The following is a 15,071-nucleotide window of genomic DNA, read 5'->3' as shown; positions in this document are numbered from 1 at the left end:
TAAATGGTGATGTTACTCTCATTTCTTTCTCCACTAATGTGTCATCCATATATAGTAGGGTTACAGATTTTTGAGTTAATCTTGTATCCTGCCACTTTGCTGAAGGTGTTTATCAGCTGTAGGAGTTCCCTGGTAGAGTTTTTCTGGTCACTAATGTAGACTATCATATCATCTGCAAATAGTGAGAGTTTGACTTCTTCCTTTCTGATTTGTATTCCCTTGATCTCCTTTTGTTGTCTTATTGTTCTAGCTAGAACTTCAAGGACAATATTGAAGAAGTATGGAGTGGACAGAGAGCCTTGTCTTGTTCCTGATTTTAGATTAATTGGATTGAGGTTCTCTCCATTTAATTTGATGTTGGCTGTTGGCTTGCTGTATATTGCTTTTATTACGTTGAGGTATGTGCCTGTTTTCCCTGATTTCTCTAAGACCTTTGTCATTAAGGGGTGTTGGATTTTGTCAAAGGTTTTTTCAGCATCTAGTGAGATGATCATGTTTTTTTTCTCAGTCTGTTTATATGGTGGGTTACATTGATGGATTTTTGTATGTTGAACCATCCTTGCTTCGCTGGGGTGAAGCCTACTTGATCATGATGGATGATTCCTCTGATATGTTCTTGGATTGTATTTGCCATTATTTAATTGAGAATTTTTGCATCTATGTTCATGAGGGATATTGGTCTGTAGTTATCTTTCTTAGTTCTGTCTTTGTGTGGCTTAGGTATCAAGGTTATTGTAGCCTCATTAACAGATTTTGGCAATGTCCCTTCTGCTTCTATTGTTGGAACAACTTGAGCCATATTGGTATTAGCTCTTCTTTGAATTTTGGTAGAATTCTGCAGTGAATCCATCTGGCCCCGGGTTTTTATTGGTTGGGAGACTTTTGATGACTGCTTCTATTTCCTTAGAGATTATAGGTCTGTTTAAGTTGCTTATCTGTTCTTGATTCAATTTTGGTAAGAGATATCTGTCCAGAAAATTGTCCATTTCCTTTAAGTTTTCAAATTTTGTGGAATACAGGTTTTCAAAGTATGACCTGAAGATTCTCTGGATTTCCTCATTGTCCCCTGTTATGTATCCCCTTTTCATTTTTGATTTTGTTAATTTGCATGTTCTCTCTCTGCCTTTTAGTTAGATTGAATAATGGTTTGCTCTCTTATTGATTTTCTTGAAGAACCAACTCTTTGTTATATTGATTCTTTGAATTGTTTTCTTTTATTTGACTTCATTGATTTCTGTTGTCAGTTTGATTATTTCCTGGCATCTGCACTCCAAGGTGTATTTTCTTCCATTTTTTTCTAGAGCTTTCAGCTGTGATGCCAAATCTCTGGTGTGGCTATTCTCTAGTTTCTTCATGTGAGCACTTAGAGCTATCAACTTTCCTCTGAGTACTGCTTTCAAAGTGTCCCAAAACTTGGGTATGTTGTGTCAACATTTTCATTGAATTCTAGGAAGTCTTTAATTTCCTTCTTTATTTCTTCCTTGACCCAGGAATGGTGCAATTGCATGTTATTCAATTTCCATGATTTGGTAGGATTTTGCACTTTGTTTTGTTTTTGATTACTAACTTTAAAGCATGATGGTCTGATAAGACACATGGGATTATTCCACTTTTTTGTACCTATTGAGGTTTGCTATGTTTCCAAGTATGTGGTTGATTTTTGAGAAGGTTCCATGTGATGCTGAAAAGAATGTATATTTTTTGTGTTTGGATAGAAAGTTCTGTAGATGCTGTTAATCCCAATTGGGTCATAACTTCTTTAGTTCCTTTGTCTCTTTGTTAAATTTCTGTTGGTGGTCCTGTCCAGTGGTAAAGGTGGGGTGCTGAGGTCTCTGACTATAACTGTGTGAGGTCTTATTTGTGATTTGAGTTTTAATAATGTTTCTTTTATGAATGTTGGTGCCTTTGTATTTGGGGTTTAGATATTTAGAATTGAGACTTCTTCTTGATGGATTTTTCCTGTGATGAATATGAAATTACCTTCTTCATCTCCTCTCTTTTGATTGATTTTAGTTTGAAGTCTAACTTGTTAGATACTAGAATAGCTTCCCCAGCTTGTTTCTTGGGTTCATTTGATTGGAATATCTTGTCCTCACCCTTTACTCTGAGGTAATGTCTGTCTTTGAATTCAAGGTGTGTTTCTTGTATTCAACAGAAGGATGGATTCTGTCTTTGTATCCACCTGTGTCTTTTTTTAATTTTTGCAAATTAAGGTTTTTATTTGGACCAATTACAACACTTATTTTTATATGTCACAATAACCCTACTATGCAAATGAAGCTCTGTGTTTGAAACAAACACATGAGTTATAAACTTTGTACCTGGTGTAGCTAGGCTCTCAAGGAAATGAAGGCCAATTTTTTAAAACAATCACAGCCATAACTTTTGTATATGTCACAGTAAGCCTACTATTCAAATTAAGGTTTTTGTTTGAACCATTCCACCTGTGTCTTTTTATAAGTGAGATAAGACCATTAATATTGAGGGAAATTAAGGTCCATTGAGTGTTTATTCTTGTTTGTTTTTTATTTGTTGTTGGTACTGGTGTTATACGTGGATTTTCCCTGCCTTTTATTTTGTGTTTATGCAGAGTGGGATTATCTGTTGCCTATGTTCATGTGACTGTAATTAATTTCCTTAGGTTGGAGTTTTCCTTCCAGTACTTTCTGTAAGGCTGGATTAGTGGTTACATATTGTTTAAATCTGTTTTTGTGGAATATCTTGATTTCTTCATTAATAGTGTTTGAAAGCTTTGCTGGGTATAGTAGTCTGGGCTGGCATCCATGTTCTCTCAGAGTTGGTAGAATCTCTATCTCGGTCCTCTGGCTTTCAGAGATTCCATAGAGAAGAATGGTGTAATTCTGATAGATTTCCCTTTATATGTTACTTGGACATTTTCCCTTGCTTCTCTTAATATTTTTTCTTTATTCTGTACGTTTGGTGTTTTAATTATTATGTGACGAGGGGACTTCTTTTTGGTCCACTCTTTTTGATGCTTTGTAGGCTTTTATAATTTCATTGACATGTCTTTCTTAAGCAGGGAAAATTTTCTTCTATGATTTTGTTGAATATGTTTTCTGCACCTTCTAGTTGGGTTTTGTCATCTTCTTCTATACCTATTATCCTGAGGTTGGTCTTTTCATGGTGTCCCATATTTCCAGGATATTTTGTGGTATGGATTTGTTGGACTTCAGATTTTCTCTGCTTGATGAGTTTATTTCCTCTAGTTTATCTTGAGTTTCTGAGATTCTGTCTTCCATCTCTTGTATTCTGTTGGTTATTCTTGCATCTGTGGTTCCTGGTTGTTTACTCAGTTTGCCAGTATTTTACTGAGTATTTTTGCATCAAAGTTTATAAGGGATACTGGTCTGTAGTTCTCTTTCTTAGTAGTGTCTCAGTAGTGTGGCTTGGGTACCAAGGTAATGGTAGCCTTGTAAAGAGTTTGGCAATGAACCTTCTGCTTCTATTGTGTGGAAAAATTTGAGGATTACTGGTATTATCTCTTGTTTGAATTTCTGGTAGATTTCTGCAATGAAGCCATCTGGCTCTGGGATTATTTTTGGCTGGGGGTTCTTTTGATGAGTGCTTCTATTTCATTAGGGGTTATAGTTTGATTTAAACTGCTTATCTGTTCTTGTTTTAATTTTGGTAAGGGATATCTGTCCAGAAAATTTTCCATTTCCTTTAGTTTTTAGAATTTTGTGGAGTACAGGTTTTCAAAGTATGACCTGATGATTCTCTGGATTTCTTCAGTGTCTGTTGATATGACCCCCTTGCTACATAATAATCAAAATAACAAACTTACAGAACAAACAAAGGATATTAAGAGCAGCAAAGGAAAAGGCCAAGTAAAATATAAAGGCAGACCTATCTGAATTACACCAGACTTCTCAATTGAAACTTTGAAAGCAAGAAGATCTTGGATAGATATTCTACAGACACTAAGGGAACATGGATGCCAGCTCAGACTACTATATCCAGCAAAGCTTTGAATCACTATCGATGGCAAAAACAAGATGTTCCATGACAAAACCACATTTAAGCAATAAATATCCACTAATACAGCCCTAAAGAAATTACTGGAAGGAAAACTCCAACACAACGAAGATAAATACAAAGAAGGTAAAGTTATACAATGGAAAAAGGAAAACATCTTCAACAAATGGTGTTGGTAAACTGGATTCTGACATGTAGAAGATTGCAGATAGATCCATATCTATCGACATGCACAAAACTTAAATCCCAATGGATCAAAGACCTCAACATAAATTCAACCACACTGAACCTCCTAGAAGAGAATGTAGGTGGTACCCTTGAACAAATTGGTAAGTAGACTGCTTTCTGAACATAATATCAGTAGTACAAACATTGAGATTAACAATTAAAAAATGGGATCTCCTGAAACTGAGAAGCTTCTGTAAGGCAAAGGACATAGTCAGCAAGACACAATGCCAGCACACAGAATGGGAAAATATATTCACCAACCCCACATCTGACAGAGAGCCGATCACTAAAACATACAATGAACTCAAGAAGCTAGCCTCCAAAACACAAAACAATGCAATTTAAAAGTGGAGTGCAGAACTAAATAGAGCATTCTCAACAGAGGAATATAAAATGGCTGAAAGACACTTGTGAAAGTACTCAACATCTGTAGAAGTCAGGGAAATGCAGCACAAACCACTCTGAGATACCATCTTACTCCTATCACAATGGCTAAAACCAATAACACCAATGACAGTCTATGATGGAGAGGATGTGGAGAAGGTGGAACACTCCTCCATTGCTGGTGGGAGTGCAAACTGGTAAGAACACTTTGGAAGTCAATATGGCAGTTTCTCTGGAAAATGGGAATCAGCCTATCTCATGATTCAGGAACTCCTCTCCTGGGCATATACCCAAAGAATGTACATTCATACAATAAGGACATATGTTCAACTATGTTCCTAGCAGCATTATTTGTAATAGCCAGAACCTGGAAGCAACCTAGATGTCTCTCAACAGAATAATGGATAGAGAAAATGTGGTACATTTAAACAATGGAGTACTACTCAGCAGGAAAAAAATGGAATCTTGAAATTTACAGGTAAATGGATGGAAATAGAAGAAACAATCCAGAGTGAGGTAAACCAGTAACAAAAGATAAACATGGTTTGTACTCACTCATGTATGATTTTTAGACATAGAACAAAGGTTTACCAGTCTACAATCCACAATGCCAGAGGAGCTAGGAAAAAAGGAGGACCCCAAGAGAAGATTGCATAGCCCCAAGAAGAAAGGGAGGGGGTCACGAACACCTGAACAAAGTGGGAGCATGGGCATGGGTGGAGAGGATGGAAGCAGGAAGGTAAGAAGAGGAGGGAGGAGGAGAACAATTGGATTGAGACGGGGGGAGTAGAAGAGGGCAAGAAAGCATTTGCCTTGATAGAGGAAGACAGTACAGGTTGGAGAGAGGTCTGGCACAGGGGAAATGTTAGGGGATCCACAGGGATGACCCCAACTAATAATCCAAGCTGTGGTGGAGAAAATGCCATTGATTCCCTTCCCCAATAATGAGATTGGTTTCTATCTTGGTTACCATTACTAGAGCCTTCATCCTGTAGCTGTTCAAAGTAGAAATAGGCACCCAAGCTAAGCACTGAACCATACTACTGGAATTTATTTGTGGAGAGGGAGGTAGGATGGCCAAAGGAGCCAAGAAGGTGCTGGAGTGACCTGCAGAAACAGTGGACCTGACATAGTGAGAGCATGGAGACCCTAGTTATAAAGCTTGAGGAAACAGCATTGGACCAAAACAAGCATTCTGAATGTATGTGCCAGCTAGGAGGCCAAGACAGTCTATGAGACCTCTAAGAGTGGAACCAGTCTTCAACCCTAGAGCACAAATGGACTTTGGGAGCCCATTTCCTATTGAGAGATACTGTGGCAGCCCAGATACAGCAAGGAAGGCCTGGCCCCTTCCTCAAATGATGTGGCAGACTTTGAAGATCCCTGATGGAGGGCCTCACTGTCCCTGGAGAGAAATTGGAGGATGGGTTGGGAGGTTTGTGGGGAACATGGGAGGCTGGGAGGGTGAGGGAATGGTGGGATGGATGTATAAATATGAGTGTTAATTAAAGAATTTAAATAAAAAACAAACATGCAAAAATGAACTATATGGAATGGCAAAGAATATTCTGAAGCTGGGATTACAACATATATAAAAGGCAAAACAGTAGTAATCAGTGTGAGGTTAAATATATGAAGTCCACCAATACCTGAGATCTTGGGCAGTTGAAGGCTGCTGGGGTAGAGGGAATCATATTTCTCCACTGTCTCTTGATAGCTTTGCCAAGGTACAGTAAATTTCCCTACACACACATGCACATTGGCAATTGCAATTGGAATTAATGATTATGAAAAGAGAAAAATCAATGCCAAGGGAAAATGATTATAGGGCAGCCATGCAAGTATTATAAGTAGCGTGACCACAACTTATTGTACAGACATTAGATACACAAATGTTGAATAAAAAATAAACACAAGTCTCTTAAAAATAAAATATTTTGGGATAACTCAATGAAACTTGTGTAAGTGTTATACAGTAAATAGTTTCAGCTATTGGTAAAGATGGAATGATCACCCTTGCTCATTGATCTATATAATTAATATGAAAAATGGGACCATTCCCCCAAAAGAAATAGACAGATTGTATCCCCCATCACAATGCCAGCACAATTTTCCACTAAATTATAAAAAAATAACTTCATGTACAATATGAAAAAGAAATGTTTAGGATAGCTGAAACAATCCTGAACAATTAAAATGTTCTGAAATTAGCTATGAGAGTGAGAAGGGAATAAAAGGAAGGATGCAGAGTTCATGAGGAAGCAGATATTTTGAGTCTGGTGCAGATTAGAAGAAAGGACATATGACAGATAGGATTTTAGTTGCGGGGGGGTGGTAGAGGAGGAAGGGAGGGAGAAAGGACCTGGGATGGTCATGTAATTCAATCTTGTTTGTAATTCACATATATAAAAAATGAAAAGAATGCTAAATTGTGTTCTGAAAGTAAAAACTTGCAAAATTTCAAGATTTACTATAAAATAATTGTCAAAAACATCATGGTATTGGTATTAAAAACAGACACATTGGTCAATGTAATTGAATTGAAGACCTAGACATAAATCAACCCACATATGAACACTTCATTTTTTATAAATAATCCAGAAATACACACTGGAACAAGTGGTGCTTGTCTACTTGGATGGCTATATGTAGAAGAATACAAATAGACTAATTTGTACAAAGATATTAATTATCCTGTATAAAATCCAAATTCAAATGGATGAATGACCTCAATATAAGAAGAGATATACTGAATCTCAGAGAGAAGAAAGTGGAGAGTAGAATTGAACTCATTTTCACAGTAAATGACCTTATTAGATTTCACATAGAACATCAATTAATAAGTGGTTCCACATGAGGCCAAAGTAGTTCTGTACAACAAGTACACCAGAATCTGTGCCAAGTGACAGCCTATTTAGTGGGAAAATGTTTTTTAAGAATTATAATCTGATAGATGACTAATATATAAAATGTGTAAAGAACTCAAAAGAAAAGTTAACATCAAGAAAACAAATAAGACAAAATGGCATTTTCAAAAATTGTTCAACATCTTTAGTCATCAGAAAATGCAAATCAAAACTACATTGAGATTTCATCTTACACCAGTCAGAATGGCCAAGTCAGTAAAACAAAGGGCAGTACTTAATTAATGGCAAACATATGAGGAAAGTGGAACATTTTTCCATTGCTGGTGGGAGTTCAAACATGTACAGACACTATGGAAATCATGGTGTCTTTTTCTCTGGGAGCTGGGAATAGATATACCTCATGATGCAGCTACACAACTCTTTGGTTGTATCAAAAGGACTCTACACCCTATTAAAGAGAAGCTTAACCATGTTCACAGATGTAGACATTGAATTCAGATATAGCCCCTGCTAACACTGTCAAGACTCCCGCAAGAAGACCAATCTACACCTAAGTAACAAAGGTGCAGAGCACCTCAGTTAGTCTCATGAAAGCTCTCTGGTTGGTGGTTCAGTCTCTTTGAGACTTTATTATCTCAGGTTAATTGGTTCTGGGGGTTTTATTTTGGTAATCTTGACACCAGTGGCTCCTACAATCTTTCCTAACCCTCTTCATAACTGACTCCCCAAGATCTACCTAATACTTGGCCGTTGAGCTCCGAATCCATTTCCATCATTTGCTGGGTAAAGCCTCTCTAGTGACTCTTGTACCTGGTATCAATTTCTCTGCTTCTGTGGGTTGTCTCATGGTTCTCACTTGCTTTATGGCTAATTCATTTTTTTTTTTGCAGATGAGGAAAAGTAGCCATGTCATAATGGCCCTTTATCTTTTTTCTCCAATTTTTACTGAAATTAGAAACAAGAGTGTTTTACATGTCAATCCCAGTTCGCTCTCCCTCCCCTCCTACCCTGCCAGTCTACAAACACCCTACATATCCCATACCCTTTCTGCTCCATACAAAGTTTTGAGTAGTTCCAAGGTCTGTAAAGAACTGTGATGGAATTTTGTTAAGAATTTCAGTTAATCTGTAGACATTTTTTTGGTAAGATGGACATTTTACTATATTAATCCTGCCAATCTGTGAGCATGGGAGATCTTTCCATCTCCTCATATCTTCTCTGATTTCTTTCTTTAAAGACTTGAATTAACTTATTTCAGGTCTTTCACTTATTTGACTAGAGTTACCCCAAGATAACTTATATTATTTGCAGCTATTGTATATGCTATTCTTTTCCTGATTTCTTTCAAACCTGTTTATCATTGTATATAAGAGGGCTATTAATTTCATGAACTAATTTTATATCCAACCACTTTGCTGAACTTGTGATTCAGTTGTTGGTGTTCCCTGGTAGATTTTTGTGGCCCCTCATATGTACTATAATATCAATTAATGATTCATTGAATTCTTCCTTTCCAATTTGTATCCCCTGGATATCATTTAGTTGTCTTGGCGATCTAGCTAGAACTTCAAGAACTGTATTGAACAGATATGGAGAGAGTGGACAGTTTTGTTTTGTCCCTGATATTTGTGGAATTGCTTTGAGCTGCTGTTTAATTTAAAGTTGACTACCAACTTGCTATATATAGACTTTTTTGGTTTTTCAAGAAGGGATGTTTTGTGTAGCTTTGGAGCCTATCCTGGCACTTGCTCTGGAGACCAGGCTGCCTTTGAGCTCACAGAGATCCACCTGTCTCTGCTCATGAATGCTGGGATTAAAGGTATGCACCACCAAAGCCCGGCTATATATTGACTTTATTATGTTTAGGTCTGTTCCTTTTATCCCTGATCTCTTCAAGACTTTTTATAATCAAAGACTGCTGGATTTTGTCAAAGGCTTTCTCAGCATATGATGAGATAATCACTTTTTTTCTTTCTGTTTTTGTTAATATGGTGGATTACAATGTCAGAATTTTTTAATGTGGAACCATCGCTGATTCTCTGATGAAACGTATTTGATGATGGTGTTGATCTCTTTGTTGTGTTCTTAGATTCAGTTTGCAAGTATTTTATTGCTTCAATGTGCATAAGTGAAAATGGTCTCTAATTCTGGTTCTTTTTGAGTCTTTGTGCATTTTGGGTGTCAGGGTGACTGTGGACTCATAGATGAATTTGGCAATGTTTGCTCTGTTTCCATTTTGTAGAATAAACTGAGCCATATTGGTATTAGCTCTTCTTTGAAGGTCTAGTGGCCTTTGGCTCTTTTAATAACAGCTTGTATATCCTTGGGTGTTATAGGTCTATTTAAATTGTTTACCTGATCTTGATTGAAATTTAGTAAGTGATATCTATTGAGAAAATTGTCCCTATCTTTTAGATTTTCCAATTTCGTTGAGTAAAGTTTTTGAAGTATGACCTAATGATTGTTTGAGTTTCCTCAGTGTCTGTTGTTATTTCCTTCTTTTGGTTTCAGATTTTATTAATTTAGATATTCTCTCTTTGCCTTTTGGTTATTTTGCATAAGGGCTTCTCTTTCTTGTTGATTTTCTCAAAGAACTAACTCTTTATTTCCTTGATTCTTTGTATTGTTCTCTTTGTCTCTATTTTATTGAATTCAGCCCTCAGCTTGATTATTTTATAACATTTTCTCCTCTTAGGTGTGCATGCTTCTTTATATTTAATATCTTTCAAGTGTGCCTTTACCTCTCTGGGATGAAGATTCTCTAATTTTCTATTACAGGCTCTTAGTGCTATGAATTTTCCATTTAGCACCACTTTTTGTCCCATCAGCTATCCCATGTTTTGTGTTTATCTTCATTGTACTCTAGGAAAATTTCATTTTCTTTCTTATTTATTCTTTGACCCATTTGTCAATCAGTTGAGAATGATTCAGTCTTCATGAGTTTGTAGGCTTTCTGTTGTTTCAATTATTGTTGCAATCCAACTGTTACCAATGGTGTTCTAATAGGACACAGTGGGTTATTTCTAATATTTTTTATCTTTGGATTCCTTCTTCGTGAAGGTTGCATGAGATGCTGAGAAGATGGCATATCATTTTGTTTGGGTGAACAGTTCTGTAGATGTCTGTTAGGTCCATTTGAGTCATAAGACCTATTAATTCCATTATTTTTCTGCTTAGTTTCTCTCTGGGTGCCCTATCCATTCCTGAGGGTGGGTTGTTGATGTTTCCCAATATTAATGTGTGGGGTTTGATGTGTGGTTTAAGTTTTAGTGATGTTTCTTTCATAAATGTCTGTGTCTTGCTTTGGGGGCATAGATGTTCAGAACTGAAATGTCATCCTAGTGGGTATTTCCTTTCTTCATCTCTTTTCAATGACTTAGGTTTGAAGCCTATTCTGTTAGATATTAGAATAGCTACTTCAGCTTCCTTGTTGTGTCCATTTGACTGGAAAAACTTTCTCCAAACATTTACTCTGAGGTAATGTCTATCTTTGATGCTGAGGTGAGTTTCCTGTCTGAAGCATAAGGATAGATAGTGTTCTCATATCCATTTTGTTAGCCTATGTTTTTTTAATTAAGGAATTGAATCCATTGATATAAAGAGATATTAATGTTCAGTGATTATTAATTCTTGTTACTATGGTACTGGTGATAGTAGTAGGAATGTGTGTGTGTGTGTGTGTGTGTGTGTGTGTGTGTGTGTGTGTGTGTGTGTGTCTGCCTGTCTGTCTGTCTGTCTGTCTGTCTGTCTGTCTGTCTGTCCCTTTGGATTTCGCTGGAGAAAGGTTATGTATTCTCTGTATTTTAATGTGTATGGTTAAGTTTGTTAGGTTACTGTTTCCCTTCTAGTACCTTTTCTTGGCTGGAATTGTGAATAGATATTACTTAAATTTGATTTTGCCATGAGTTATCTTGGTTTCTCCATATGAGGTGATTGAAAATTTTGCTGGGGATATTAGTCTGGACTAGCATCTGTAGTCTCTTAGTCTCTGCAAGATATTTGTCTGTGATCTTCTGTTTTTTGTGTCTCTACTGTGAAGTTAGGTTTCATTTTTTTCTCAATATATATATATATATATATATATATATATATATATAATATATAATTCGTTAGGGAACAATCTTGTTTCACATGTAAGTCCCTTCTCCCTCTCCCTCCCCCTCCCCTCACTGCCAACCCTCCTCCCCCACTCCTAACCTACCCCCCACCCCATCCACCCAAAACTCCCCAGGCAGGGTAGGGCCCTAAACAGCGGCTCTGCAAAGTCCACCAAATCTTCTTGTGCTGGGCCTGGGACCTTCCCCATGTGTCCAGGGCCAGAGTGTATCGCTTCATGTGGGATGGGTTCTCAGAGTCCCTTCTTATACCAGAGAAAAATACTAATCCACTACAAGAGGCTCCCTGGAGGGCAGAGGCCTCCTTATTGACATCCACGTTCAGGGATCTGGATCAGTCTTGTACTGGCCTCCCACCAGCATCTAGAGTCCATGTGCTCTCCCTTGTTCAGGCTAACTGTTTCTGTGGGTTTCTCCAACCTTGTACAGGCCCCTTCACTCTTCATTCCTCCCTCTCTTCAACTAAATTCCAGATTTCAGCTCAGTGTATATCTGTGGATGTCTGTCCCTGTTTCCATCAGCCACTGGATGAGGGCACTATGATGGCATAAAGAGTAGTCATCAAGCTCATTTTAGGGGAAGGACTATTAGGTTATCCTCTCCATCCTTGCCTGGATTGTTAGAGCATGTCAACCTTGAAGGTCTTTGGAGATATCCCTAGTTCCAAATCTCTTCTCAGACCTATAGTGGTTCCCGCTAATATGGTATCTGTCATCCTGCTCACTCTCCTCTATTCTTCCCCCAACTCAATATTTCTGCTCCTCCATTTCCTCTCTTCTACTACTCTTCTTCTGCTCTTATTGTGGCAGCTCCCTCTCTACTACCCTCATGCTCAAATTAGCTCAGGATTTCATGCCTTTTCCTGTTCCTGGGGTCCATTTATATTTTAGAGTCATTCATGTTTCCTAGTTTCTTTGGTGAAGAGGATTATAGGCTGGGAATCCTTTGCTCTATGTCTAAAATTCATATGTGAGTGAGTAAATACCATGTTGTCTTTTCGTGACTGGGTTACATCACTCAGGATGGTTTCTTCTAGTTCCATCCATTTGCCTGCAAATTTTAAGATTCCATTGCTTTGTTTCTGCTGGGTAGTACTCCATTTTATAAATGTACCACATTTTCTCATTCCATTCTTCAGTTGAGAGGCATCTAGGTTGCTTCCAGATTCTGGCTATTACAAAAAGTGCTGCTATGAACATCTTTGAACATATGTCCCTATTGTATGAACATGCTGGACAATTGGATTTGGACATGCAGAAGATTGCAGATAGATCCATCCCTGTCACCATGTACAAAACTTAAGTGCCAATGTATCAAAGATCTCACCATAAATCCAGCCACATTGAATCTTCTATTAGAGAAAGTGGGAATTACCCTTGAACAAATTGGCACAGGAGACTGCTTCCTGAACATTACGCCAGTATCACAGACATTAAGGTCTGCAATTAGTCAATGGGACCTCCTGAAACTGAGAAGCTTCTGCAAGGCAAAGGACATTCAGTAAGACAAAATGACCAACCACAGAATGGGAAAAGTTCTTCACTGATCCCACATCTGACAGAGGCCTGATTTCCAAAATATATAAGGAGCTCAAGAAGCTAGCCACCAAAACACCAAACAATGAAATTAAAAAGTGGGGTGCAGAAATAAATAGAGAATTCTCAATAGGTGAATCTGAAATGGATGAAAGACAGTTAAGAAAATGCTCAAAATCCAAGGTTTAATTTCATGGACCTGTCTTTATATGTTACTTGGACTTTATCATTGGAAGCTTTTAGTAGTGGTTCCTTGTCCCATACGTTTAGTGTTTTAGTTATTATGTGAAACAGAGCCTTCTTATCTGATCTAATATATTTGGTGTTCTGTTGACCCCCTGGTGGTTATTTTGGCCTTTCTTATAGTGTGGGGACTGTAGACTTCTGTGTGTCCAAATAGACAGTTGACACTCTGATGTTTATTTTGGCCTTTGTTGTAGTTGGGGCTCTGTAGAGTTCTGAGTGGTTTGTCCTTCACCTAAGTAGGTGGAGTCTGACCAAGTTGGTTTGGATTAACTTTAGAACTCTTTAAAGGATAACTGGACAGTTTTACATCATCTGAAGAAGTTGATTACTATTTGAATTTCATTTGTCCAGAAAACATTTATAATCTTGTCATTACATGGAATATCCTGATGTAGACATCGCAGAAAAGGGGGATTCTAAATAGTTGGTTACCTTGACACTATAGTAAAGCAGAATGTGCCAGGCTGCATAAAACATCAGTGGAAGACACTCTTAGTGTATTGAATATGGAATGAGTAAATCCTTGTAGAGGCTGAAATGTTGGTTCATTTCTCCCATAGATCAGCAGGAGTGTATCCCTTGTCCAATTCAAGAGTACCCAAACCCTGAGAGAAACAACTGCCTTCCCAAGTCAATGACATTCCTATCTTTGGAAGATTCTCTGGGCATGGCTCTGGTCTGTGCAGCTCTCTGCTTCTCTGTCAGCACAGTTGTAGTTTTGGGGATCTTCCTCAAACATCAAGACTCACCCATCGTTAAGGCCAATAACCAGACACTCAGCTTCATCCTGCTCATCTCCCTCCTCCTCTGCTTCTTGTGTACCTTTCTCTTCATTGGCCAGCCAAGCACAGCCTCCTGCATATTACAACAAATTACATTTGCACTTGTGTTCACTCTGCTTCTTTCCACTGTTTTGGCCAAAACTATAACTGTAGTTCTGGCCTTTAGAGTTGTAAAACTAGGAAGAACAATGAGAAGTCTGTTTGTCTCGGGCATCTATAACTCTGTCATCCCCATCTGTTTCCTGATGCAGCTTATTCTCCTGGGAGTCTGGATGGGAACCTCACCTCCCTATATTCAAGCAGATGCACATTCTGAACATAGTTACATCATCATTTTGTGCAACAAGGGCTCAGTCACTGCTTTCTACTGTGTGCTGGCATACTTGGGGATCCTGGCCCTAGGAAGCTTCACTGTGGCTTTCCTGGCTAGGAACCTGCCTGACACATTCAATGAATCCAAGTTCCTGACATTCAGCATGCTGGTGTTCTGCAGTGTCTGGGTCACCTTCCTCCCAGTCTACCACAGCACCAAAAACAAGGCTATGGTGGCTGTGGAGGTCTTCTCCATCTTGGCATCCAGTGCAGGACTGCTAGGGTGCATCTTTATCCCAAAGTGCTACATTATTCTCCTAAGACCTGACAAGAACTCTTTGAAAGGCTTCAAAAATAAAACAAAATACAGACACAACAGATTATTTTGATGAATTAACTATCTCTCTTAAAATCCATTAGTAAAGTGAAATTAGTTACCTATTTTATAGCAAGTTTTTTCTGAAATGTATATTTAAAAAAATAAAAGATTCCCCCCTTTGTGTCATATACAGTCTACCTCAGCATGTATATAATTGCCTTTTTCTCCTCTCTTCTCTTCTCCTCTTCTCCTCCTCTCATTCTGACAGCTCCCTCTCACCTACCCTC

At 38.0% G+C, this 15,071-nt stretch overlaps 1 protein-coding gene across 1 annotated transcript in view; it reads left to right on the top strand.

Moving 5' to 3' along the window:
* LOC100773387 (vomeronasal type-2 receptor 116-like) overlaps positions 1 to 14,854 on the top strand; it is a 44,526-nt gene extending 29,672 nt beyond the window's left edge. The window contains exon 6 of the mRNA XM_035444157.1: positions 13,932 to 14,854. Within this exon, the coding sequence (XP_035300048.1) occupies positions 13,932 to 14,854 (923 nt within the window). The remainder of the gene's footprint in view (positions 1 to 13,931) is intronic.
* The last annotated feature ends 217 nt before the right edge of the window (positions 14,855 to 15,071 follow it).

This window comes from Cricetulus griseus, chromosome 4, assembly GCF_003668045.3.
Source record: "Cricetulus griseus strain 17A/GY chromosome 4, alternate assembly CriGri-PICRH-1.0, whole genome shotgun sequence".
Taxonomy (NCBI): domain Eukaryota; kingdom Metazoa; phylum Chordata; class Mammalia; order Rodentia; family Cricetidae; genus Cricetulus; species Cricetulus griseus.
Note: the sequence above shows the minus strand (reverse complement) of the source record. Positions and strands in the feature narration are given on the sequence as shown.